Source organism: Astatotilapia calliptera, chromosome 20 (assembly GCF_964374335.1).
Source record: "Astatotilapia calliptera chromosome 20, fAstCal68.1, whole genome shotgun sequence".
Lineage (NCBI taxonomy): Eukaryota > Metazoa > Chordata > Actinopteri > Cichliformes > Cichlidae > Astatotilapia > Astatotilapia calliptera.
This window is the reverse complement of record NC_137441.1, coordinates 18570689-18596377: the sequence shown is the minus strand read 5'-3', so window position 1 is coordinate 18596377 and position 25689 is coordinate 18570689. Positions and strand designations below refer to the sequence as shown.

Here is a 25689-nt window from a genome sequence, read left to right as displayed (position 1 = left end):
ACTCGCAGATTCTTCCACTGACGGCTGTGGCACACCTGCACCAGGGCAAACATCCGCCTGCCCCACTCCTGCTATACAGGTGAAAATAGAGCAACAGGACCGCTGAGTCTTTGATTTTATTTATCTTCTGCTGTGTTTTACTTGCATTTATTTGAAAGACTGAGTGTAAACACAAAAAACTATTTTATTTTATGTGCTGGAATATGCAGAAAATAGGTTAAACAAATTTCTTCCAGTCAGAGAACGTTGCATATCATTTAATGTTTGCTTGATGCATAAAGTTAGAAGATTACAACTAATAAAACAAGTTTTAAAAAGAGACTTTTCCATTTGATTACATTTTATATGATGGATTATGCAGGAAAAGTAGAATTGGGCTGAAAGATCTATTCAGGTTGTAAATCATGTTTTTAAAAAGTAACTAAGTAACTAATTACTTTATAAAATAAGTAATCAGTAAAGTATTACTTTTTGGGGGAAGTAATCAGTAATTAGTTACTGATTACTTTTTTCAAGTAACTTGACCAACACTGTAATTATAATACCAATACATACATTTTAGACTGATAAGAATGACATAATGCCCATCTACATAACCATGCAACATGTTCATGCACATCTAACACACATACATTTGTCCTTTGTGGGGTTTTTGTTGTTATTGTTTTTATTTCATTTTCCAATTGCCGTCTTTGTAGATTCTGTGAATCTGTTTCTTGTTTTATGTTCTACAATAATAATAATTTAAAAAAAAAACAAAAAAAACAAAACTAATGTAAGTTCAAAGGTCTTTGCTTGTATTGCTTTGCTGATAGTATGTTATTTGCCATAAGGTGTTCAGAGTTATTGATACCAGTGTAACCAGAGAGGAGAATGTATATTTTAAGTATATAACTTTCTACAGGGCTGAATATAACATCATTATGTAAAGGTCCAGATTCTCTGTGCTTTATCTGCAGATGATGTGCAGCACTTCTAACATCACACAAAGCAAAGGTTACTATCACACTGTTCTTGAAGTGCTGGGTGTGTTCATCTTCCGGGGCAGGACCATGGCAGAAATCTGAAAAAGACTTCCCTCTGAGGCAGCTCCTCGTGAAGCGTCCTGCTTGATCCCTGCAATGAGCTTCAGTCCGCCTGATGTTTTTGAAATGATGTCTCAGTGGGCCAACAGAACATCTGGCACAGGACAGCTGTCTGATGTTCTCCCTCACACTCCCTCACCCAGGGTGAATGTATCTGTTGATAACAGTGTGGACTAATGTGGATCCTGTGATTAAATGAAAAGAACAACTTACACTTCTATGAAACCTTCTGCTGCTGTGTTTTCAAATCTAACATTTTATTTAAAGTTTCCAGAATACCAGAGTTCTTTGTCAGTGTAATGGATCTAAAATGGTTTAAATGTTCAGTTTCATATCATTGTCCGTCTTATGTCAAAATCTCAAAGGACATAATTTAATTTCCAGATAATTCTGATATTAACAGGAACTCTGGGCCTCTGTGGAGTGTGGAGCTGATGCCATCGCTGTCTAAAATAGGATAACAAAAACTATGCAGTGCTGAATCATTCAGACATTCAGAGAGTAACACGGGTGATTATCATTGCCAACTAGCTTTTAACAAGACTCTAACACAATGCATTTCATTTAGCCTCTGAACCCTGGATTCAAAATGACAACCTTCAGTTGATCTATCATTTAAGCTTTCCTACTATAAACAAATACGATGGGATAAATTGGAGGTCAAATAGATAAGAAGGGGCTCGGCCATGTAATGATTTAAAAACAAGGAGTACAACTTTAAATTGGATCCTGTAAGTAACAGGAATCAGGTGTAGAGATTCCAACGCTGGGGTGCTCATTCTGTTTTGTACCAGTTAGCAGACAAGCAGCTGCATTTTGGACCAACTGGAGACTGTAAGCATGTTCCAAACCAAAGTGCAGAGCAATGAATTAGTCCAGTCTGCAAGTAATGAACAGATGAATAGTGGACCAAGATAAAGACATACCTTCCAGCTAAGGCCTTATCTTGGCTAGCTGTCTCAGATGGAAAAAGCCAGATTGGACTACTGGATTCACCTACCTACACAGTTTAAAGGAACCCTCTTTTTTAATATTTGTCTGACAATAAGAAGATAAGGGGCCCAGAGCACAGTCAATGTGTTTACTAAAGGAGTTGGCAAAAATGACAATTTCTGTTTTGTTTCCATTTAATTTAAATGTTTTTAAAAACAACATTCACAGTTTAACGTCTTCAAGGTAACATAATAACAGCTGAAGTGAGTCTGTGCCTGTTTTTAAAAGCAGATACATCTGCAAGTCATCTGCAAAATAGTGAAATAAATAAGTTATACTATGAAAAAATAGACCACAATGGCAACATAAACAGTGTAAACAAGGCTGGAACCAAACTTGAGCCTTGAGGTACATCATAATTAAGAGGGGCTATTTTTGAGCTGTAGGGACCACTGTTCACATAAAAAGTCCTTCCAGATAAGAGGGCAGCAGGGCTGCCAGAATCCAGAGTTAAGAGAATAACGTTAAAAACCCTCAAACGTCAACAGTAATTCATTGACTTGAGCAGCACTGTGCCACTAAATGAACATGTTGTCATTTCCTATTGTAGGCTGACAAGGCATGTGATAAGTGCTACATCTGAATACCTGTTAATGACAAATACATTCATTTCTTGAAAAATCTACTTCACTCAGTTTATTATGTGACTGATTTCAAAGTAATTTTTCCCCATGCTGCAAAGCTGCAGATATTTATTTCAGTATTATTCGTATAGCAACTTACAACCAGTAACAAGCAGCAATTGGTGACAGTGGGAAGAAAAAACAGACAGCACTATTTTTTCCAAAGATGAAGTAACATATTTAATCTAGTACACCTTACACACATGTCCTAACACTTAGATGAATATCACTAATTATAACAATACTGGGGAGAATAATAATATTTACTGCCAGATAACACTCCGGGCCAGCAGGTGGCGGTAATAGACTAGCGGCATGTTTATTTTCCTCAAGAGCAACAAGGAAGCAGAAGTAGTTGTTTATGCTAAATGTTTGTAGCTGTTCGACTTTATGTGAAGGGATATGATTCCTGGTCTTACACTGATTTAACCACTGACAACGTCGTTAGCTGGCTCTAGAGCAGGAAGAATGGCAGACGAAGCTCCTTTCCAGTTATTACACAGCGAGGTGATACAGTACATTTACAAGTCAGCAGAAGGAGAGACGGTAAGAAGCTCTCAGTAGGAGTTTAATGACCTATTTGGTGTTGTTGTTAATGTTTCTGTCTTTTACCCTGTATTTAGGAGAGTGGGAGAAATGTCACTAAATTGGAGAATATTGGATTCAGAGTGGGCCAAGGGCTGATAGAGAGGTAATAACCTTGACTGCTGCAAACATGCATGCCGTTTACTTCGACAAATCAAAGCACTACATGTACAAAGCCTGATTTACAACATGGATTCCCATTCAGAAAATGCAATCGAAATGCACAGCTGTAGGTGGGTGGCCATTAATGAACCATTAATGTACCATTAATGAACACAACAACAACAAAAAAAAAAAAAACCCCAGAGTCTCTGGGGTTCAGGTCAGTCGAGTCGGCTGGGCCAGTCAGGAAACAATATTACACTCGTGGTGTTGTCGTTAGAGCACCAGGGTCTTTAAGGTCAACTTCATGATTTATCGGTCAAAAGTTGCGAAAGAAAAATGTATGAAGACTTAAAATATCATGTGACATTTAACACTTTATTGCCGAAAATATTTGGTCATAAACCACATATGAACATGAGTGATATCCCATTCTTAATCCATACGGTTTAATGATGGTGTTGACCCACTCTATGCAATTATAACAGCTTCAGTTCTTCTGGGAAGGCTTTAGAAACCCATTCCACGAAGCTCTCAAAGCACTGTTCTTGAGCTGATCTGAAGGCCACATGAAGTTTGGAGGTCTGTAACGACTGACGTTGGCAGCCTCTGCTCATTATGCGCCTTGCCATTCACCGCTCTGTGAGTTTATGTGGCCGAACACTTTGTGGCTGTGTTGTTGTTGTTCCCTGCGCTTCTACTTTTTCTAATATCACTAACAGTTGAATGTGGAATAGTTAGCAACGAGGAAATTTCATGACAGGTGGCATCCTATCATGTTATCAGGCTGGAATTGAGAGATCCTGAGAGAGAAATGTTTGTAGAAGCAGTCTGTATGCCTGGGTGCTTGATTTTATATACATGTGGTTAGAACACTTGAAGTCAGTGATTTGAACAGGTGAGTGAATACGATTGGTAATGTAGCGCATAGGAATTCTAAATATCACTTTGGATATTTTTGTTACTTTGGACTAGGGATGGGTGATATATTGAATATACTCAGTATTAAGCTGTCTGCATGTAATTCACCATGACATCCCACACGTTGCAAATGCGTCATTAAGCCTCTACATCACATTTTTGTGTATGTTATAAGCACAAAAGAACACCTTTTTAATTTCAATTGTTTTATTTTCTCTCGTGAATTCTTGCTTGATGTACTTTTTTGTTGCTGTGATCAGCAGTTTTCTAAAATACTCAAACCAGCCCCTCTGGCACCAAGAACTGTGCCACATTCAATGTCAGTTTTCTTCCCCATTTCTGTGCCCAGTTTCAGTTTGAGTTGGTGCCATTATATTGGCTGATTAGATACTTACCCTAATGAGCGGTTGAACTATTAAAATATGTTAATGTTAATAGTTATGTTAATATGTTAAAACTGTTAAAATAAAAATTTTAATTCATTCAGATTTTTTTGTATTCAAAGTAGAAACAAATATATTGAATGGTCGATTTGAATGAGTATACCAGTGCAATTTTAGGTACTATATGGTTGAAAATAACTTTTATTTTTGGAGGTTATTTAGACATATATTGTGTATCATGATATTGGATTTTCCTCAAATCACCCAGCCCTACTTTAGACCAGGATCAGAGTCAAACTTCATAAAATGTCTTTGTTTGCCAACACTTGGGAAATTATGTATAGGCATTCTAAATATCACTCCAGTTGTCTTCTTTTCAAGCTCTCAAAACTACCCTGTACCTGTCTGAACACTTACACAGACAGCATACTGTTTATGGGTCATGTGCACAGTTATACTAGGCGCATTCTCCTTAAATGCATCTTACAGCGAGCAGACCGTTGAAAGTCAATGAATGATGTCCTAGTTTAATTTACCCATCTCTTTGTTTCCCTCTAGATTGACTAAAGACACAGCACGGTTTAAGGATGAGCTGGACATTATGAAGTTTATATGTAAAGACTTCTGGACCTGTGTATTCAAGAAGCAAATCGACAACCTTCGAACCAATCACCAGGTCACTGGGAAGTCTGTTTTCTCTTCTTTTAATCCTGTTTTTTATTAATGTAGCCTCTGACAAATCTAAATGATGGTAAATGGACTGATTCTTATATAGCGCTTTCCTATTCTCCTGGAGTACTCAAAGCGCTCTATACAACATGCCTCATTCACCCAATCATACAAGCACTTCTAAACTCAAGTGCAACTAATAAGCATTCACACACATTCACGCTCCGATGAATGCATCGGAGGGCAATTTGGGGTTAGTATCTTGCCCAAGGATATTTGGCATGCAGACTGGAGGAGCCAGGAATCGAACCACATACCTTCCAGTCAGTCGCTGATCTGCTCTACCACCTGAGCCACAGCCACCCAAATGATAATTCCTTTTTGTCATCCATAATATATTTGTAATATATAAATGCCAGTACTGTGATATTTTGCCTTACTTCCTGTCAGATTGATTGTTTGTTGTTCTGCTGATGTGTGTCATTGCTGATGTCATATATCATCATATGATCATGTGTTTTAGGGCATCTATGTTCTGCAGGACAATAAGTTTGGATTACTGAGTCATCTGTCAGTGGGAAAACAATACTTGGAACATGCCCCAAAGGTGCTTTTTTTCTTTTACTGGTCTGTTTTAAAAGACTTTCTCTGCTTCTCAAACTGTCTCTTTTACTGAGACAACATGTACATGCACAGTAGCACATCATACCATCAGAGGTGAGCAGCATGAGTCCTGAAAGACACTGACACCAAAAGAGAGAATCTGTAAGAAAAGTGTGCGCTATGTGCACAAAGTAAGACAATTATGTTGAATAAAGGCTGGATTATAAAATTAAACTCATTTAATTTCACTTCTTATAACATGTCACAGTAGAGGCAATAGAGAGCAGGCAGAGAACATCCTTCAACATGGGCAGTAAAATAATTCAGTCAGTCAGTGGTGGTAAGTTTACTGTACTTTTGCTTTGCTGTGGTCTGGCCCACAGCAGCATCAGAGCTGGTGAAAGTAACAGACTGAATAAACTTACTAGCAAGGCTGGCTCTGTGACTGATGGCAAACTGGACAGCCTTTTCAAACTGTGGTGAAAAGGAGGTCAGTCAACAAACTGTTAACCAGTATGGATGGATCCTGACCAGCTTCTGCACCACTTACTTGACAGACAGCAGAACACTTTGTCTAACAGACTGATTCAGTTCTGATGATGCCACATGGACAGGTTCAGATTACTTTTAGTTCTCCTTTATCATAAACCTTCCAATTAGCAGTTTGTTTGTTTTTTCTTTTGCCAGTGAGACAAGACACCATAGATCGAATGAAATGTAGGAACGCCTGACTTCCCTTCTTATCAAGGTTTACTGATTTTTTTTTAAAAAAAGGAGAACTGATGAGTTTCAGAACAGAGAATTGCTTGTTTTTTATCTGTGTATAAATGGCCAAACATGATCAGTTGTATCCGTTTTACATGAGTGCTGTTGTGACAGATGTGATTAATGCTGCAATCACATTGTTTACCTACATTCGGTCTCAGTCTTCCTGTCGTTCAGTACTGAGTATCAAATGCTCATTCACTCTTTGTTAACAGTTTATTTGCTTAGAATATAGCTTGAACCAGTGCCACAGGCCACAGTATTTACAGCCTGTAGTTCTTGATGGAAATGGCTATAGTGAACGTGGACTTTCCAAGCAGAGAGGACCAAGGCTGAGATATAGGAGTGGAAGGATTGGATTATACCTTATACAGAAGGTGCAGTGTGAAACAGATTCAATTCAATTCAGTTTTATTTATATAGCGCCAAGTGACAACTACAGTTGCCTCATGGCGCTTTATATTGTAAGATAAATACCTTACAATAATAATTAAATGCTGTGTTAAGATTACATGGACAGTCACCCACACTAATTATTTTTCCTGACATCTGAGCTGAGTACTAAATCAGACAAAATGTCTGAGACATCAGACAGAAGCTCTGATTGAGGCCCAGGTGGAGCATAGAAACATACAAATGAAACTGGTTTTTGAGTTTTCCAGCTATGGTGGATGAGGCTAAGCAAATTAAAACTGAATTAAAACTGTCTGGCTCTTTGGTTGAATAACCAGCTGGAGTAGAAGATAACTGTTCAAGGAACTGATAAGAGTAAAGGTGTTCATATACTGTGACCCTGTTTTATATGTGAGACCATTCACTGTCATCATATGAAGTAACTGTTTTCCTCCTGCAGTATCTGGCCTTCACATGTGGTTTGGTGAGAGGAGCTCTATCCAATCTGGGAGTGAAGAGTATTGTGACTTCTGAGGTGTCTGTCATGCCTTCATGTAAGGATTTAGTCATTCAAAAATCTTTTTAAAGAGCATTTATCAGTCATCTCCAAACTGAGGTTTGGGGGTTTGTTTTATTTGCTGAATCAATTCCATTAAAATGCCATTGAGTGGTTCAGAAAGAGAAGTTTGTGTTGCCCATGCACATGATTGAAATATGCCTCAGATATTTTAAATGGAGAATACTTGTGTGATTTTTACATGACTCTGGATTAAAGTAGGGCTGAACGATATATCGCATTTGCGATAATATCGCGACATGATCAAGTGCAATTTTCTAACCGCAAAGGCTGCGATTATACTCTGGACATGTCCAAATTCATGGGCTGCATCCTCCTGAGGCCGCATTTGTAGACCGATTACGTCACAGCGACGCGCCGAAGGCTGTCCAAATTACTACCATATCCCAGAATTCATAGCGCGGCCCAGCCAAACTCCAGTTTCCAGCAATGGCGGCCGCTACTAAGTTTTAAAATTACTCATACTAATCTTTCTGGGTCACAAAATAAACTTTTAACATATTTTCAGGCGAGAAAGTAGTTGTGTAAACATCAAATATCTGCTCGGTTTATCAAGATATCGCATCTTTGCTAAAGTGCTTCGACGTTTTCAGAGGCGTCTGCTACCCACCAGCTCGACAGCTAGCCGGGAGCTCGAGGGTTACTGATGCGGCCGAGAACGGCACAACTCCCGGCACATCATTTTCAGATCACCGCGGAGTTTCGCTGCTCGGGTTAAACGTAATATATAAGTCACTTAGACAACCTAAAAATGTTATTGTTGGGCTTTTTTCAGTGTTTTGTTTGTTCGTGAGTAAATCGGTTTGGCTGAGATTAAAGTTATTAGATTAGATAAAATAAAACTTTATTAATCCCCCGGGTGGGTTCCTCCTTGGTTTTCACACAGCTGACTAAACGTCAAACAGAAAACTTATTAAACAGAAGTATGAGACAGTCGAGAATTTACACCAGTGTCTGGTTATATTTTAGATAGCAAGAAGCAGACGGCCGAGTTTATTAAACTCCACCGAGACAGCGGTGACGCTAATCAGAACTAGCCTTCTGATTAGCTAATCAGAAGGCTAGACCGTCCAATTTCACGCCTTTAAACTTTAAAGGCGTGTTTGTGTGTGTGTTTATACAATTGCTATTATGTTTGCACTTTATGTGTAATGTTACTGACTGCAGAGATCAGTAAGATGTGTGTATTTTTTATTTATTAGTTTTATTTATTTAATATTATTTTTTAATTGAATGACAGTCTAGTAGTTCACAGATGTCGAAAAACTGAGTGTGGTAAAGCCACAGATTTTTTTTATGTATATTTCTGCAATCTGCACATTGTACTGACTTTCATTTTAATGTTTACACCAGGGTTCCTTGTCACCACTTTATGCTCAGATGTTTGTAAGCTAAAAATAAACTATTGTGTATGTTCAAATATACTGTTGTGATTGAAGAAGTTAAATAAAAATGTCAGTCATCAATTCATGCATCACCTCATGTCATCATAACAGAGGTCTGTCTTCCAGGAAAGAACAGTTTAAAATTAATGTAATATAGTATTGGCCATACTATATGATGTATTGCTTGTCTTTGTTTAATAATACAGAAGACAAAGACCTTAAAAAATAATCGCATATCGCATCGCAATCGCAATATTGGGGCAAAAAATCGCAATTAGATTATTTTCCATAATCGTTCAGCCCTAGATTAAAGTAAGGTATAGTTTTTGGTTTTTATGGGCAGAGTCACAGGTGTGAATAGTGTTGCTGAGGTGAAGAGCATGTCAGACAGGATTGTGAGTTTGAAGCTAGAAGTCAAAGTGGTGATATTGAATGTAGTTAGTGTGTAGGTAGGTAGAGAGGGTACCAGTGTGGGAGAGAGTGGTGAAATGTGTGTAGCTAGGCAGCATCAGATGGTAGTCTGGAAGATGTCTGGAAATCATGAACAGGAAACAAGTGAAGGCAGAGGTGACAGATGGATGCAAGGTGGGGCTGGGATTTAGGCTACGTTCACACTGCAGGCAAAAGCGCATCAAATCCGATTTATTTTTTTTTGACCCTATGCGACCCATATCCGATCATGGTATGACAGTGTGAACGGCACAAATCCGATATTTTCAAATCCGATCTGGGTCACTTTCGTATGTGGTACTGAATCCGATACATATCTGATGTTTTAGAAAGCGAGGCTGTGTGAATGGTCATGTCGCATTAAATCCGTCTTTTACGTCACTGACTTGTGTCAGTGACGTAAAAGACGGATGTAGTTAGATAATGGATGTAGTTAGATAATGTAGTTAGATAATGTCAATGATAATTGACAGACGGCAATTATCAGCGCCGGAGAAGACATCGTGAACGCTTCCTGGCCATCCAGCAGATGTCAGTGAAACTGTTTGGAAGACAATGTTGGAGAAACGTGAACATTTTATTTGTACTGCATAATCTGCAGATTCTGACAGAAATCTGCAACTATCCTTTGAAGCACTGCTCCTCTCTAAAACAGCAATAAGGATAATTATTAGGTTATCTACATTATTATGTAAATAACAAAATAACTTAAAGCAAAAAATTGGGAAACATAAAGTCCGAAGTCTTTATATTAAGGGCCATCAGTCAAACAATATTGTTTGCTCTGGGTCTAAACAGAGCGCATTTTGTGTGACGCCTTCTTTTATGCATGCGTGCCGCTCTGAGCGTTCACACTAGAGCAAGTTTGCTGTCCCATTTTATTTGTAGTGTGAACAAGCAGACAAAAAAATCGGATTTGATCAATTGAGCATTAAGACCTGCAGTGTGAACGTAGCATTAGTAGTGTAGATTATTGCACATGAAATAGTACACTGATGTTTAAGTTTGAGTGAAAGATTAATCAAATAGCTGTTTGTTTTAGTCTTTTTCACCACTGTAGCAAACATGTCTACTCATATAGTGCAACTTAAATTGAACTAAACTAGGAAAAAATGAAAAGCCAATGTGAGTTTCTTCTTTTTGTGTCAGCTAACACGAAAAATGTCTTTCTGCCTTTGCAGGTAAATTCCAGGTGATGATCCAGAAAGCGTAGGAGGTTACACACTCAAGCTGCACTCTTCCCTGGTGTCATATTGCCTTATCTGTTAGAAAGGGAAATGCCATCCGTACTACTCAGTGAGAATTTCTCTCGGCACTGCAGGGATTACAGTAGGGACTGGCAAAGGTTTCTATGGCTTAAGCTCTGGATGGCTGCAAACATCTGTATCCTGCTGACACACTGTCATTATCATGAGTGGAAAAGTACAGTCCAGTGACATTAACATTTTGTCTGCTAACATTTATATTAACATAATCCCTTTTGAAGTAAAGTCTCACTAAATGAACATTTGGCTTAATATCAGAAAAGAAGTGTTTGCCACCACCTACTGTCACATCTAGTTTAGTAGCATTTTCACTATAAAGACAAACAAACCTACAGTGCTTCACAAATTTAAAAGACAGAACCGCCAAAAATTTGATTATTAGGGAAGTCACAAACTGAATTTATGTTTTTTACACCCAAATCGAAGCCAGCACTAAACTTTTTCTGAGAACTTACTAAAACTCATTTTTGGTTCATGATTGCCAGTAAATATCTCCAATTTCTGAATCTTATTCAATAAGAATATTATTAAAATAATAAATTTTAAAATTCTCGAGTAACAATAATCACATTTTTTTCACTTTTTTTTATGACACTATCATCAGTTTAATAAGTATTATATGGTTTTGATTAAAGAGCTTGTACATACTGGCAGGTTAACCATTTTGGTATCTGTGAGGTAAAGCGTATACTGGGTGGTGCTATAATAAACGTGTTAAGATGTCTATATTTATAATCATCACTAACTTGTGTATTGTTCCACCCCTGCCTCCGCACCAAAATGAGCAGATTATTAAAACAGAGGAAATGTGGCGCCCTTTAGCAGGTTGATGAACATTGCTTGCAAGAAATCCATGCCTAAGAAAGCAACTTAGGCTACATCTACATGAACACAGGTATTTTTTTTAAATGGCACAAACAGTCTCAAGTGTTTTTGAGAATGTGCCAAAGCAGCAGGTGGTGATATAACCCTAGTTTTGAAGAAATCCCACAAACAATAACACAGCACACAGTCTGACATCAAAGAAGAGATAATGGAAAACACGTTTGATGTTACAAGACAAATATTCATTTTCTTTGCCAACATGTAAATGTAGAAATGTAGTTTTTGAAAATGTTCACCCTGGCAGAAGTTTTTACTGATCGAAAATGCTGTGTATGTGTACGGACGTAGCCTCATTTATATATTGATGGCTAATATGACCAAACACAGTTTGATATCATGAATAAGTACGTTTGCAGTGATGAAGAGCAACATTCCTGTCGAAGCGTGAAAAAGTGTGATTTATTTTCTTTGCATCAAAGTTGTATGTTCTACCCTTCAGGTGCTTCCTTCACTTGCAATAAATTTAAGCATGAAAACAATTTCTGAATGGTTCCTTTTCCACACTTTGATCGTTTACTATTCTGTCAAACACATTTCAGAAATGACAAGACCACAATACCAAACAAAGATAATTTATCTGAATTTCAGGAGTGGGGCCACACCTCAGACACGCTCCTTCAGGTTCTCCATCTACGTGCTGTTTGTAATCTTTTTTTATGCAAACACCCATCAGCATCTAATGATTTGTGCTCACCATGGGCCCCTCGTCCTTCATACCATCAGACGAAAACCTCTACTGCTCAATTTCATCAAATTCCCTCCAGGCACTTCAAGAAACCAAAACACTTCTCTTCTAAATGACATGATCAGGCTTCAGAGAGACCGAACATTACCGGCCATCCTGGGGAACCTGTTGGGAATCATTCTACATCTATTCACCCCATCAGAACTCCTCTCTGCTCCATCCAGTTATAGAGTGGCTCAGGTCGCTCGCCATCTCAGCGAAATTATAATTTCAGAACCTCCATTAGGGGAGAATCACCCACAAGCAAAAGCTCCCGGCATAGATCCACACTCGCTTTCCCTGAAACTGGCCGATCCACCTCAGTGCCAGGCTATGAAGACACAATGCTGTTTCCACGCTTCAGTCATGTCTCCTGAAAATATTCTTCCCTTAAGGATATAGATTGGACTGGACTTTACCTCACCGATGAGTCCTAACACTAGAATTACTGACTTTTTTATTTTCTGGTGCAAGTCCCAAGGTGTTATTCACCCCTGCTGAGATTTTCACAGGTCGTCAGCTCAATTCTCCTACTGCTTTTGTTGTGCAAACCACAGCTCAGATCCAAGGCAGGCCAAACCTCTGTGTTATAACCTTCAGAAATGCCTGCCGTGTCTATACAAAATATCCCACACATTGACTGACCTGCAAATATGAAAGACACACATTCACAATATATAGAAACACAAATCTGTTTTATTTATTAAAAAAAGTGTGAAAACAGAATGAAAAGTTCTGTGACATGAGTGACATTGATATTTCTGGTGCCAGTAATCACAGAGACAATGCCCTGAGAAAGATTCATTTCTATTATGCAACACCTTCGATTTGATGACAAGGACATGCAGGCAGAACGGGTGAAAACAGACAAACTTGTGACAATCTCCGACATCTGGACAAGCTTCAACAAGAACTGTGCTAAGAGTTTCACTCCAGGAGAACACATGACCATAGATGAACAGCTGTTCCCTACCAAGGTTTGTTGTCCATTCACACAACCAAGCAATGTTCCCTCTAATTTTCCATGTGTCTGAGCAAACACACAAACTCCCTGAGCGATCCCTTGGACCACTGTGAGCGACATCAGACGTGTGCACTGTGGTCACGGCAGCATCGAATCCATCCTAGTTACATGGTCTATTAAAATAATCAAATTACAGCATTTACATTTATGTTAGACTACTTTTAATTAACTGCTTTAGCCCACTTACAATGAAAATGTAAAACAAAAATGTAGTCATTGACCTGTGTAGTATGTCAACACTATTGGAAGTAAAAATAACTTGAACTCAAATTTTGAAAACACAACTTTATTCTTTTTTCTTTTCTTTTTTTTTTTTAATAAAGCTCTGACTTGTATTATGAGTCTGAGTCTGTGGTCTGGGAGAGAGTCCTGTAACTCTGTCTGCAAAATACAGTATATAATGACCAATGCTGGGCAATTAATTATATAGTTACTTCTTCAAAAAAGTACCTCAGTTTGGCAAACAACAAAGTTTTTTGCAGCTATTTTTTTAAAATAAACATTTCAAACTATTTACAGCACAATCAGGTGTTCTGCATCAAATTTGATGCCACACAAATTATTAATGCCACTCCAAGAATAATTTCTGTCCACATAAAGGAGAACAACAGCCTGGTACCTGCAGGCCTGACAACAGCAGATGTATCACTGCTGTAACACCTGTAACATTCAGCAGTGGCCTCATTGTTCTGACACACAACAAAACTATTGACTACACTACACACTAACTACATAAGATTTGCGCTAAACGTCGCAAGTCTCTCACGTCTCAAAACACCGCCGTCACTCCTACAACTTCCCCCCGTCTCTTAACAACTTGCCATATCATTTTTTGATTGGTCGACATGGTACTTTTTTCGACCAATAGGAAAGGGTGGGTTTTTTTGGTTTTGTTTTTGCTCACAGGCAGAGAGCGCTTTCGAGCGTTTCTTCTCGCAGTAAATATAAACAACGATAGTATTCAGGAAGAAAACCAAACATTGCATATATTTTTATCATAACTCTGGTTTTACGTGGCCTATCAACACAATTTAAAAACTGGTATAAAGTCCACACTTTCTCCGTCAATTGTTCCGTCGGTCCTGCTCACATCTCCAACGGTTTACACGTTGTCATTAACGTGGCTTCACTCCACATCAGCCACGCCGCTTTGCTAGCTAAAGCACCGGTGTCGACACATAAGGACGCTGTCATAGCCTGTCAACGACGTTGATTAGCTGCGTATGTGAATCGCATTATTGGCTGGACTATGGGATAAGGTGGCATCGTTCTAATCCCATACGGGAGCAGCCAGTCACTTACTGACTAACACTGCAAAACAGAATTGTTGAAATTTTAATTTCAATTCAGGTTAGATTTTTTTTGTGCGCAACGCAGATTTTCTGTGCGCAGAGACCGTGCCAGCAGTGCGCAATTGCGCACGTGCGCAGCTTAGAGGGAACATTGCAACCAAGCCAGACAAATTTGGGATCAAGTTCTGGATGGCCACGGATTTGGAGACCAAATATGTCTCCAATGCATCTCCTTACTTGGGAAAGGACCCCAGTCGTCAGAAGGGAGAGAGGCTGGCAGAGAACGTGGTCATGAAACTGATGCAGCCGTTTTTGGTTGATGGGAGAAACGTCACAACGGACAATTTCTTTACTTCACTGTGGCACAGACTGCTGCAGCGCAAAACAACGTTACTGGGCACAGTGAATAAAGTACTGTTTCTGTGTGACTCCTCCCATCCTGCTGCACCTGAACCAGCTAACTGGCACTCTGATTCATTTTCTCGTACTTAACATGAACAGTTTTGAGGTAATTCAGTCATCAATATATAAGGACAGAGATAGGATTACATCACAGATGAGCAGGATGGACAGAATTAAAAAAATGAGTACATCAGAGGGACAGCTCAGGTTGAACAGTTTGTAATCCGTGAAGTGAAAGTTGTTTGGTTTATTTTTTCAAGTACAGACTCTGTGCTGTTTAAGGTTTTCAGAGTGAAGATTAAGCACAGAAATAATTCAAACACAATGTACCTACAAATTTGATTTGAGGTCAGGTGTCCTATTTTATAGTAATGCTTTTAGAACAGACGCACACACTCTCTCTCTCTCCTTGCAGAGGTCCGAGGAATTTTCTGAGGATGCTGATGCTATTTTCTGGAGAACTGATTGGTCATTAGGTGGTCATTTCATACCTGCTGATCACTAATCTGGAGCAGGTTTGGTTCACAGCACAAGTTACGACTTGTAGGACGACTTACCCTGGAAAGAAGTGATCCAGCTTTGTACTACAGAAAGCTCAGGGTTAGACCTGAAGTTGTCTGGGTTAAGCTAAAATCCTACTTCGTAATACAGGCCTCTGATGACTTAGCTGTGTCTTAGTTTTTCTTATTAAATTAAAAAACACCCTTGGGTTGTTTTTTTTTTAACCTTGTTTGTGTTCACGTGTTGTCATGTTGTGGCTGATAAATTTTGAAATCTTTTTCCCAAATCTTCAGGGGGTTAGTAAATGTGGAAAACTTGCATGTATGTATATTTATGTTTTCACTTCATAAAACATCATGCTTACAGGGAAAAAAATCAGACTACAAAATCAGATTTATTTATTCTATTGCCACTTTATCATAGACACATATTTACTTTTTTCCCCTAGGATCTGGATAAAAAGTGATGCTGCAACACTGCAGGACCAAAAACTATGCACAATAATGAAACTTTGCTTTTCTTGTGCCAACAATTTGGTAAAAGGATGATTTTCAGAAATAAATGTAAATATACAAAACTAAATCAATATTACTAACAGAGGATTACCAGTGAATAATATTAAAACACAGCCTGGATTGATGATTTTAGATTTGCACAAGAGAGTCTTGACACTGCCTACACAGCCAAAAACAGTTTTTCACAGCATATTTCCTTGATACAGTTCACAGTTTTAGTAATGGACTTGTTTAAAGGTGCAGTCTTTATGAGGTAAAGTATGGTCTGCCAGCTATCCTCATCATCCTATATGTATTGAGTCCAGGGCAGTCAAACCCTGGTGCCACACCTTTCTTGTTGAAAAGGTAAAAATTGAAAAGCTGTCTGTCCTGTGCCTCCAGGGAGACTGAGATATTATTTACTTTCAATTTGCAAGGGTATGGCCTCTCAAACACCACCCTAAAAACCCTGTCCTGCAGATAATCCAGCCTAATAATTTGATACTTAGATGGGACAGTTGTGTCAACCTGTGGTCCACACTGCTGCATGAGCAGCACACCATCTGAATCTGCCTTGATCTCATAGAATGTCATATTCCTGTAAGTGTAAAATCCCACATATGGAGCTGGGTCAGGTGGTGCTCTGACAGGTTGTTGAGCTTCCCTGAAAACATTCTCAAGTGCTGGGATTAGGTAGCTATATGCCTGGCTCACAAGGTCTTTGTCTGTTGGCCGAACTCCTGCCATCAAGATCACCAATCCCAGCTTGAGCCGAGGTACAAGGGAGAGGGTAGCAGCAAATCCATCCAGGTCACCATCCTTTCTCACCACGCTGTAGCCAAACTGTTCACTTATTTCCCATGGTGTGCCAGTGAAGTTGGCAAAGTAACCTCTGTGGCATTGGATGATCGGGGTCATCATTGTGTTCAGGGTGTCTTGGCGGAGCAGAATGACATCATATGTACCAAGAAGAGTCATCATAAGTTTGGCCATGTCTGCTGCTGTGGAATACATCTGACCTGCAGGCCGGTACCAGCCAAGGTCGTAAAGGGGAGCTTGCTTTCCATTGCTGTACACGCCCACAGCCATTTTCCTCTGAATTGCTGGTGTAAAATTAAAACCAGTGTCCTCCATTCTGAGCCGCTTCAAAATGTTGTCTGAAACCCAGCTCTCAAAGTCAGTGCCAGTCACATTCTGGGCCAAGATGTTGGCTAATAAAGGAAAAGCAACATTGCTGTAGTGGCATCTGGGGGAAAAGAAAAAATCATCTTACAGATGTTGGCAAATCCTCTTTGGGTACAGAGTACTTAAAAAAAAATACTAGACTATTATAGTCTGTATACTAGGTATAGCAGTGTTTCCCAACCTTTTGGAACCACGGCACATATTTCACATTAAAAAATTAAAAAATCACACGGCACACAACCAAACAAAAATATCACAAAAAGCATATTGATCTTTTTCCCCCACACACCAGGTAGAGCGAAATTGGCTCAGTTTGTCCCCAGTATGCCTTTTTTTCTTTCTTTTGACCACCTACTCATGCTAAGGCCTTCAGATTTCTTTTCAAATATTTATCTACTGCAATTATGTGCTACATCATCTCACAGCATGACTATTATGTAATTTCTTCTTCTGTTTTACTGGCAGTTTGCAACCTATTTAATCGGAGCATTTGGTTATACTGCCCTCTAGTTGAAGAGAATGTAATTGTTCTGCCCATTTCTCATGCCAATCACTTAGAGTACTACTCAGGTGGGACCAGATCATCTTCCACTGCGCACCTATGTGCCGCTGCACAGTGGTTGGGAAACACTGGGGTATATGTCCCCAATTTTCAAACATATCAAAGAAATGAAGCTTTATATATACTGACAAAGAAATAAGGTAACTTACCTAGTTCCTGGATCTGCTACAAGGACGTCATCCTGTAACAAATTAAGGGCTTCCTGTGTGTCTCCACTCCAAAGGAGATTAGTTGACCTTAATCTTCTTGGTAAACCTGTACAAATGTCAAACCTTATTGAATAAGGTATTTTGTTCATGACTTTATGCTTTAGTAAAGTGATTCATGAAACTATTTCACCAAACTTTGTATATGAAACCTTCACTTGACCTAAACATTTTATAAAAAATACTTTTTCTCAGGTGGGCTCTGTAGGCCTTCTACCCTATAATATATATCACCTTAAGGCAACTATTGATGTAAAGAAATGCCATATAATTCCAGGAGAATTTAAATTAAAAGCTCACTGACTATGCACATTTATTTCTTGTGGTAGGGTTTTTGTCAGTAATCACATGATTAAGTGATCGCTCACATACTGGATATTAGTTTTAAATTTCTTTAGCTCTACACATTTACTGAGGCACTCATAACGATTGAGAGCGCTATTGATCAGTCACCTCTGTAAGACCTTTAGCTCACTATTAAAGATCGGTCTTTTACTCTGCCTCCTGTGACTTGCACTTATGTCCCTGTAAAACCATGACATTGCCTTTCCTTCATCATTTGTCTAGCAGCTTTTGTTGTGGCGTGCTGCAGTGGGTTGCAGGCATGTGCTTACTTTATGAATTATATTGTGTCAGACCTATATTGATCGTTACTGTTTATCTATGACGTAATAGGAGTACCCATCAGAAGGGCATCATCCTCACCTATATTGGGAAAAGTTTATCTCTCTGTCAAAAATGATCCCATTATTTGTTCAAGTAGCTTATTATTCCTTCCCATCCATCAGTTTTTGGACAGCTTATCCAATTCAGAGTAGTCACAGATCCCAGCTCCTGTAATGCATGAGGCAAGGTGCACCTTGGATATTTTGCCAGTTTAATGCAGGGCCAACACACAGAGACAGACAACCATGAACTGACAAATTAGAATCACCAGTTAACCTCTTTAGAAAGTAAGAGGAAGTCAGAGACAATATATAAGACAGACTCCAACCAGCCTCGAGTCAGTTTCAAGCATTTTTATTGGGAAGTGATACTGCGAACCACTGCAACATATTGCCACCCTATCGCTGTTAATTCTTTAAAATTAATTGCACTTTAGCTATCATGTGAGTAGCGTATTGGTATCATCAGTCTGGTAAACTAGAAAATTCATAATTTCTTACATTTAAGAAACATTTCTTAAGCTTTTCTGAGATTTTTTTAAACCCAGACCAAGGTCTTTTCCTAAACCTAATAACCAGTTACCGAAAACAAAACCTGGAACACGATGTCATCTGGTTGAAACTGAGACACAATTATGTCACCACTACCCTGCGTGCTGCTTATTGCAGACTTTGTTGCTGACCACTCACAGCACTGTTGGCTGCAAGTCCTATTTCAACTGTGCATCCATGCAGCGCGTTATTTTATACATTTCAAGCACTATGTTGATCTCACTTTTATGGGAAATGTAGAATAACCAATTAACCTAACATGTATGTCTCTGGGAGGAAGCTGTTGGGTTAGGTGACAGTGGTAACCACGGCAACATTCTGCTATATAATGGTGGCATTCACTTTCTGATCTCTAATGGTCATTTTGAATTGGAAGCTGAACAATGAAAATAATAGTTTTTCATAATTATCAAACAAAGATGTTATTATTTTAGGACTTACAGTGAAGTTTCTGTAAGTGGATTATCTGTGTCCCTCCCAATGCGACTAGTCAGTCTTTGTGACACTGATGCTTCAGAGGTCTGGACTGGCTACACAGGCTCAACAGTTATTTGATTTGTGTTGCTTTAATGGATCAAGGATGACTGCCGTATATAAAAAATGGTTGTGGGGTTACCAGAGAGATGGCTGGACATCCTGCGCAGGGTGAGTGCAGGGGTGTTGATGCCCAGGGTCCTGACTGATGAGGATGCTGGTTGCCTGCTTTTACCCAGTGGGTTCTTGATAGTGAAGTTGTCTAAGTACTTCTCCAGAGGGTCATCCAAAGAGTCCACCAGACCATCCTCCCATAGTTTGTATAGCATCAACGTGGGGAAGATCTTAGAGAGGCTTGCAATTCTGTTGTCACAATAATGCAAGGAAGCACACCACAATAAAATGGTGCCATAAATAAATGCATCCTGGTTTAATGTATAATATTTCCACTGGACAGATTTGAGCATTTATCATACTTAATGGGTTAGTTGCACACATCACAGAAAGAAAGCTTGCCTTATGCAATTATGGTCTAATCCCAGCGCCTCACATCAAATAGAAGAATCACACTGCTGGTTACAGCATGCATGGTAGTAATTATTTAAATTAAACTATTAGTATTATGAGAACCTTTTAGGACTCATTTAAACAAATTACCACTTCTTTTTTTCTTCATATGTCTTTTTCTTCATATGTTATGTTCTTATACCTCAGTACTATACCTTGTGCAAAATAATACATCTCACCTGTACGCTGTGTACTCGTTGGGTGCAGGTGAGGAGGGGTGGCTCGTGTTCCTCTTGCCAAAGTTTCCATTCCATAGAATTGAGTCATTTAAAACCATGATTGCTGATATAGAAGGTAGCTTGGTGGTGTGAATTCTTGACCTCAAGAGTATATCTATCTGTTAAGAGAAGCTTTATTAAGACCAAAGGTAACATTTCAACAACATTTCAATATATACTCATTATTTCCAGAACAGATTTACTTTTTCTAATGCAATCCTCAGTGATGTGATGGGATGTTTGAGTGGCACAGGCTCCGGAAAGCGAGGACACATCTCTTCTGCTGTCACTTTTTTGGTGAATCCCTCTGTAAAAAGAGGTGCAAAGGCAGACTCATCATGTCTGAAACCTGAAGCCCTGTCCATCTGTGATAGCAGATCTTACAGTTGTAGGTTTACATATGTATCCTTTTATCATATTTATGTAGAAGGGCCCTTCAAAAAAACAAAAAAAAACAAAAAACAAAAACATTTATCAAACATCAACATATCTAAAGATTCTGACCTCTAGGGGAATTTGTCAGTTCAGAAGAACTGCTTGTTGTATACTCCCACCTCCTCTATAACACACTGGACAATCTGAAGAGAAGTTTCAGCAACTTGGTTCCTTCAGCCTCGCTGTGGTCTCTGAACCAAGATATTGGCAACCGATCCGTTAAGTCTTGTAAGCTGCGAGGTGGCTCCATGGATCTGATTTGTTCGCTAGAACATCCCAAAGATACTCAACTGGATTGAGATCTGGGGAATCCAAAACCCAAGTCAACACCTCAGACTGCTTGTTGTGCTCCTCAAACCATTCTTGAACCACTTTTGCTTTGTGACAGGGTGCATTATCCTGTATTAGCATGTATGGCAGGACCTCAAGGCCACCTTCTTCCATTGCTCCAAGGTCCAGTTCTGATACTGCTGTGTCCATTGTTGTAGACCAGTCAGCGTAAGCACACTGACTGGTCTACAACTTTCCAGCCCCATGCTCCATAAACTGTGATGTTCTGGGTATTCTGATAGCTATCTATCAGAACCAGCATTAACATTATTTGCAATTTAAGCTACCCTGTCGGAGCGGGAACACCCCACACAAGCTGCAGTTTTGGAAATCCATTTTTTAGCCATCACAATACGGTCCTTGTCAGACCCACTTGAATCCTTACACTTAATCGTTTTTCCTGCTTCTAACACATCAACTTTGAGGACAAAATGTTCACTCTCTCTCTAATATATCCCACCCACTAACAGGATTCATGATGAAGACTTAATCAATGTTTTTGAATTCACCTGTCAGCGGTCAGAATGTTAGGCCTGACCAGTGTAAATTATCAACAGCGTCTGCTGGTGTTAGATTTGAGTATATGAAATCAAGCCATATTTATTTTACAAGTTATGTGAAAAGTAGCATTTTTCAATGACTGTTTCTTTAAAAACAAAAAAAGCTTTGATGACCATTTAGGTAACAGTAAATGAATATCATGGTCTGTCTGTTTGCATGGTTGGTAGTTGACACACTTTTAATTGACTAGACCAAGGAACTGATCGTGGACTTCAGGAAGACCAGGAAACACTTGACCCCTGTTTCAATCCAGGGGGTCAGTGTTGACATTGTGGAGGACTATAAATACCTTGGAGTACACATTGACAATAAACTGGACTGGGCTAAAAACACCACAGCACTTTACAGGAAGGGCCAGAGTCGTCTCTATTTTTTGAGGCGACTGAGGTCCTTCAACATCTGCCAGAAAATGCTCAGGATTTTCTATGAGTCTGTTGTGGCCAGTGCGATCCTCTATGCTGTTGCATGCTGGGGGAGCAGGCTGAGGGTCGCAGATGCCAACAGACTTAATAAACTAATCCGTAAGGCCAGTAATGTTGTGGGGATGGAGCTGGACTCCCTCAAGGTGGTGTCGGAGAGGCGGATGCTGTCCAAGATAAAGACAATGTTGGATAACACCTCCCACCCACTCCATGACATGCTGGTCAGTCACAGGAGCACATTCAGTGAGAGACTGAGATTACCGAAAAGCACCACTGAACGACACAGGAAATCATTCCTGCCTGTGGTCATCTCCCTGTACAACGCATCCACTTAACACACTGGTTACTGCTGCAACTACACGTTTCTTTTCCAGCTATTTATTTATGAGTGACTTATGTATATATATATATGTATATATTGTACTATTCTTAGTTAGCGTATTGTCTGTCTTGTCTTAATGTTGGTTTATGTTGGTTTATAATGGAGCACTGTAACAAAAAATAATTTCCCCCAGGGATCAATAAAGTATTCTGATTCTGATTGATTCTGATTCTGTTATGAAATATGAACATGTAATAATACAGTAATGGAAATACATTAATAATAAATGTTGTTTTAATAACAGGAGTGTTATGCAGTTTCTAATGTACTGAAGGGACACACTCTAACACGTATGTAATAAAAAACGGTTATTATATTCAGCGTGTACACATGAGCCCCAAAACAATCCCATTGTTCATTATTATGTAATGCTTTAATTCTCCTAGGGCCACAAAGTTATAAACCTGGATTGTTTCTTATATTACTTCAGTCCCAGTGTGTTTTACACCATCAGACACTACACTGCTATCTCTCCGCCTGAGTTAAAGTCTGCTTTAGCTCCTTGCTGATCCTACTGCTATTTCCAGCTTTGTGTAATCCTGCTGCAGCTCCTACATATAAGTACTTACACCAAGAGGATAAGAAGGCCCAGCTCACAGGTTAAAAAACACTGTACATCTCATGTGAGTGTAAGCCAATGATGGCTAGCAGCTCTTTACCTGTTTTCAGTTTTGGCTTTCTATATTGCCATATGAAGCAGCAGGTCATGACTACAGAGAGCAGAAAGAAGACAATCATGCCAAACATGGTCCATTTCACCTTCATCTTCTTTAATGGTTCTTACAGACAGCAGGCAAAGCCTATAAAAAAGTTGTACAAATGTTTTAGTGATTTTCTTTTTTATCAGATATTGAATCCAACATAAAACTCATAGCTCAAATGCATGCTAGTATGTTTCATGCCATTTGAAAATTTAGTCTCATGTCTTTTTTGTGTTGTCATATAAAAATGTCCCTGAACATGAGTTGCATTAGAAATTGATTAGCTTACCAATGAAGTGAAAAGACGCCTTCCTCAGAAGCCCCTCATTATCTCTATGATATTCTTCATCATCAGACTAGAAAAATCCACCAATTATTTTCCTTAAGGTACACAGAAGAAAAGTCAGCAAGGCCGCTTGATCCTCTGTTGCTCATGAGCAGTTACTGGCCATCTACTACATGCACTTAATCCTGACTGTTATCCCGAGCTCCAGTAAGAGAGTGGAATCTATTCCTACTTTACCATGACGTCATAATCTACAGGGCTACACCACTAAACGTAAGGAAGGCTGTGGAATCGAAACCTCTTGAACCCTCACCCTCTGAACACTTCCTGTTGATTCTGCAAGAGAGCTATTTTCAGCAGCAACAATTTGAGTAAATTAAGTAGTCAGAACAATGTTGAAGAATTTGTATCATTTTTGCATTTTAAATAAAACACAAATCAGTGACTACAGCAACAAATAATTCAAATGTGAACGAAATGAATCAGAATGGTGCCTCTCCAAGCCACTAGAAGGCGCTGTGGACTTTAAATAAATGCTATTTACAGACAGACATATGTCTTTAATAGATATATGGCTAGATAGGCAGGCCTAACCTGTGCAAAGTGGGAACACTGTGTAAAATGTAAATATACATAGAAGCTACACCTTTCCGAGATGCTCTTCTTTTACTGTTGTCAATGAATCTAATTTGTCCCTAAGATTCTCCAGCTGTTTCTTTTTAGTACCATGTACTTTTCCAGCCTTTTGTTTCTTCTGTCCAAACTTTCTTGAGAGGTGTTGCTGCCATCAAGTTCCAAAAAATGTTTGTATTCATTTTAAAGTTCATCATCGCACAGAGACAGCATCAGTGAACGCTAGAAATGATCCTTTTGTGACCTACAATGCAGACTTGATTTTATAATCTCTCCAACTTGTTCTGTGTCTGTCCTAAGGCCTCCTTCCTCCTTCCTTCTCACAAAGGAGGTGCACAGTCCCTTCAGTCATTCGAGATGCCTCGCCTTATCTTTAAGGGTATCCAATAAGCCACCCTTAAGATAAAACTGATATTTTCTGGTTGTAACTGGTAATAGTAGATCCAGAACCAGGCTAGGGGAGGGGTCACCATCTAGTAGATGGTGACCCCTCCCCTAGCCTGGTTCTGGATCAAGGGAGATCTTCCTTCCAGCCAGCACCCTGTACTTGCTTGCAGGGGATCTTGTGACTTTTGGAGTGTACCTTACAGTAAAAACACCTTGAAACAGCTGCTGTTGTGAATTGGCTTTTGGTAATTCAACTAAATTGAAATTAAATTGTTTGCAAATTATTCCACTCTGTTATTTCTTATTATTTGAAAGTCTTTCAGGAATGGGCTTCCTATAATGCCACCCTACCTCATGAGCCATAGAGGTTTTAGTTTTTGTCGCGTTGTTTTTAAAAATGATCCACCACTTTCTGCACTGCTCTGCTCTGCTCGCTGGGACCCCAACAGTGAGAGCAGCCAAAGAAAGGCACCAGCTTTACTGACCCATAAGTCAAGATAGATTATTTCTGATTGGCTCGCTGATGGTGTGTCTGACCTACAATCTGCTGCATTCCCATTGCTGTCTCCCTGGGCATAGGTTTCCATAGGAACAAGCCGTAGGCTCCTCTAATCTGTTGTTTTGCAGCTCTCACTCATCTGGAGGCAGGCTGGATTCCTTTTTGTCATGCCCATATTCTTCTGCTCTATTTCCTCACTGAGCTCTATCTCTTTTTCTCTCTTGCTTTACTGGCAGCGCTATCCCTTTCTCACTCTCTGTTTTTCCCTCTCCCTTAGTCTCTTTCATCCACTGCAGTCTTATCTTAGGGAATGTCTCAGACAGGTCGGCTGTGGAATCTCTATGGACATGATAGCAGTGCAGCTTGCAACAAAGGTATTATTGAGTTCTCAATGACAAAAGGACCAAATAAAACATGTCCTCATATCACAGGTTAGTTGTGTTTTTTACTTTAATTCGTTTTATTTATACTCATCCAGTCCAAATAACACATCTGAAATATAT

At 39.2% G+C, this 25689-nt stretch overlaps 2 protein-coding genes across 4 annotated transcripts; one reads left to right on the top strand and one right to left on the bottom strand.

The window, feature by feature from the left end:
- The first annotated feature begins 3024 nt into the window (after positions 1–3024).
- trappc6b (trafficking protein particle complex subunit 6B) lies at positions 3025–12163 on the top strand. Its single transcript, XM_026154670.2, has 6 exons — positions 3025–3247; positions 3325–3392; positions 5251–5368; positions 5885–5968; positions 7583–7676; positions 10716–12163. The coding sequence occupies exons 1-6, from the start codon at positions 3170–3172 to the stop codon at positions 10745–10747; spliced, it is 474 nt and encodes a 157-aa protein (XP_026010455.1). The 5' UTR covers positions 3025–3169; the 3' UTR covers positions 10748–12163.
- Positions 12164–16002: 3839 nt separating this feature from the next.
- LOC113013975 (beta-lactamase-like protein 1) lies at positions 16003–24097 on the bottom strand. Of its 3 annotated transcripts, none has more exons than XM_026155245.2 (7): positions 23671–24097; positions 23340–23480; positions 20754–20857; positions 20512–20669; positions 19908–20128; positions 18018–18123; positions 16003–17367 (listed from the first exon to the last, which is right to left on the bottom strand). In XM_026155245.2, exons 2-7 carry the CDS (start codon positions 23443–23445, stop codon positions 16389–16391), a joined length of 1674 nt encoding a protein of 557 aa, XP_026011030.1. In that variant the 5' UTR covers positions 23446–23480; positions 23671–24097; the 3' UTR covers positions 16003–16388. The 3 variants fall into 3 exon arrangements, with proteins under 3 accessions (XP_026011030.1, XP_080150837.1, XP_026011031.1); XM_080294711.1 differs by lacking the exon at positions 23671–24097 and adding an exon at positions 21055–21287 and having other exon boundaries at positions 23340–23446; XM_026155246.2 differs by lacking the exons at positions 23340–23480; positions 23671–24097 and adding an exon at positions 21055–21886.
- Between the last annotated feature and the right edge of the window lie 1592 nt (positions 24098–25689).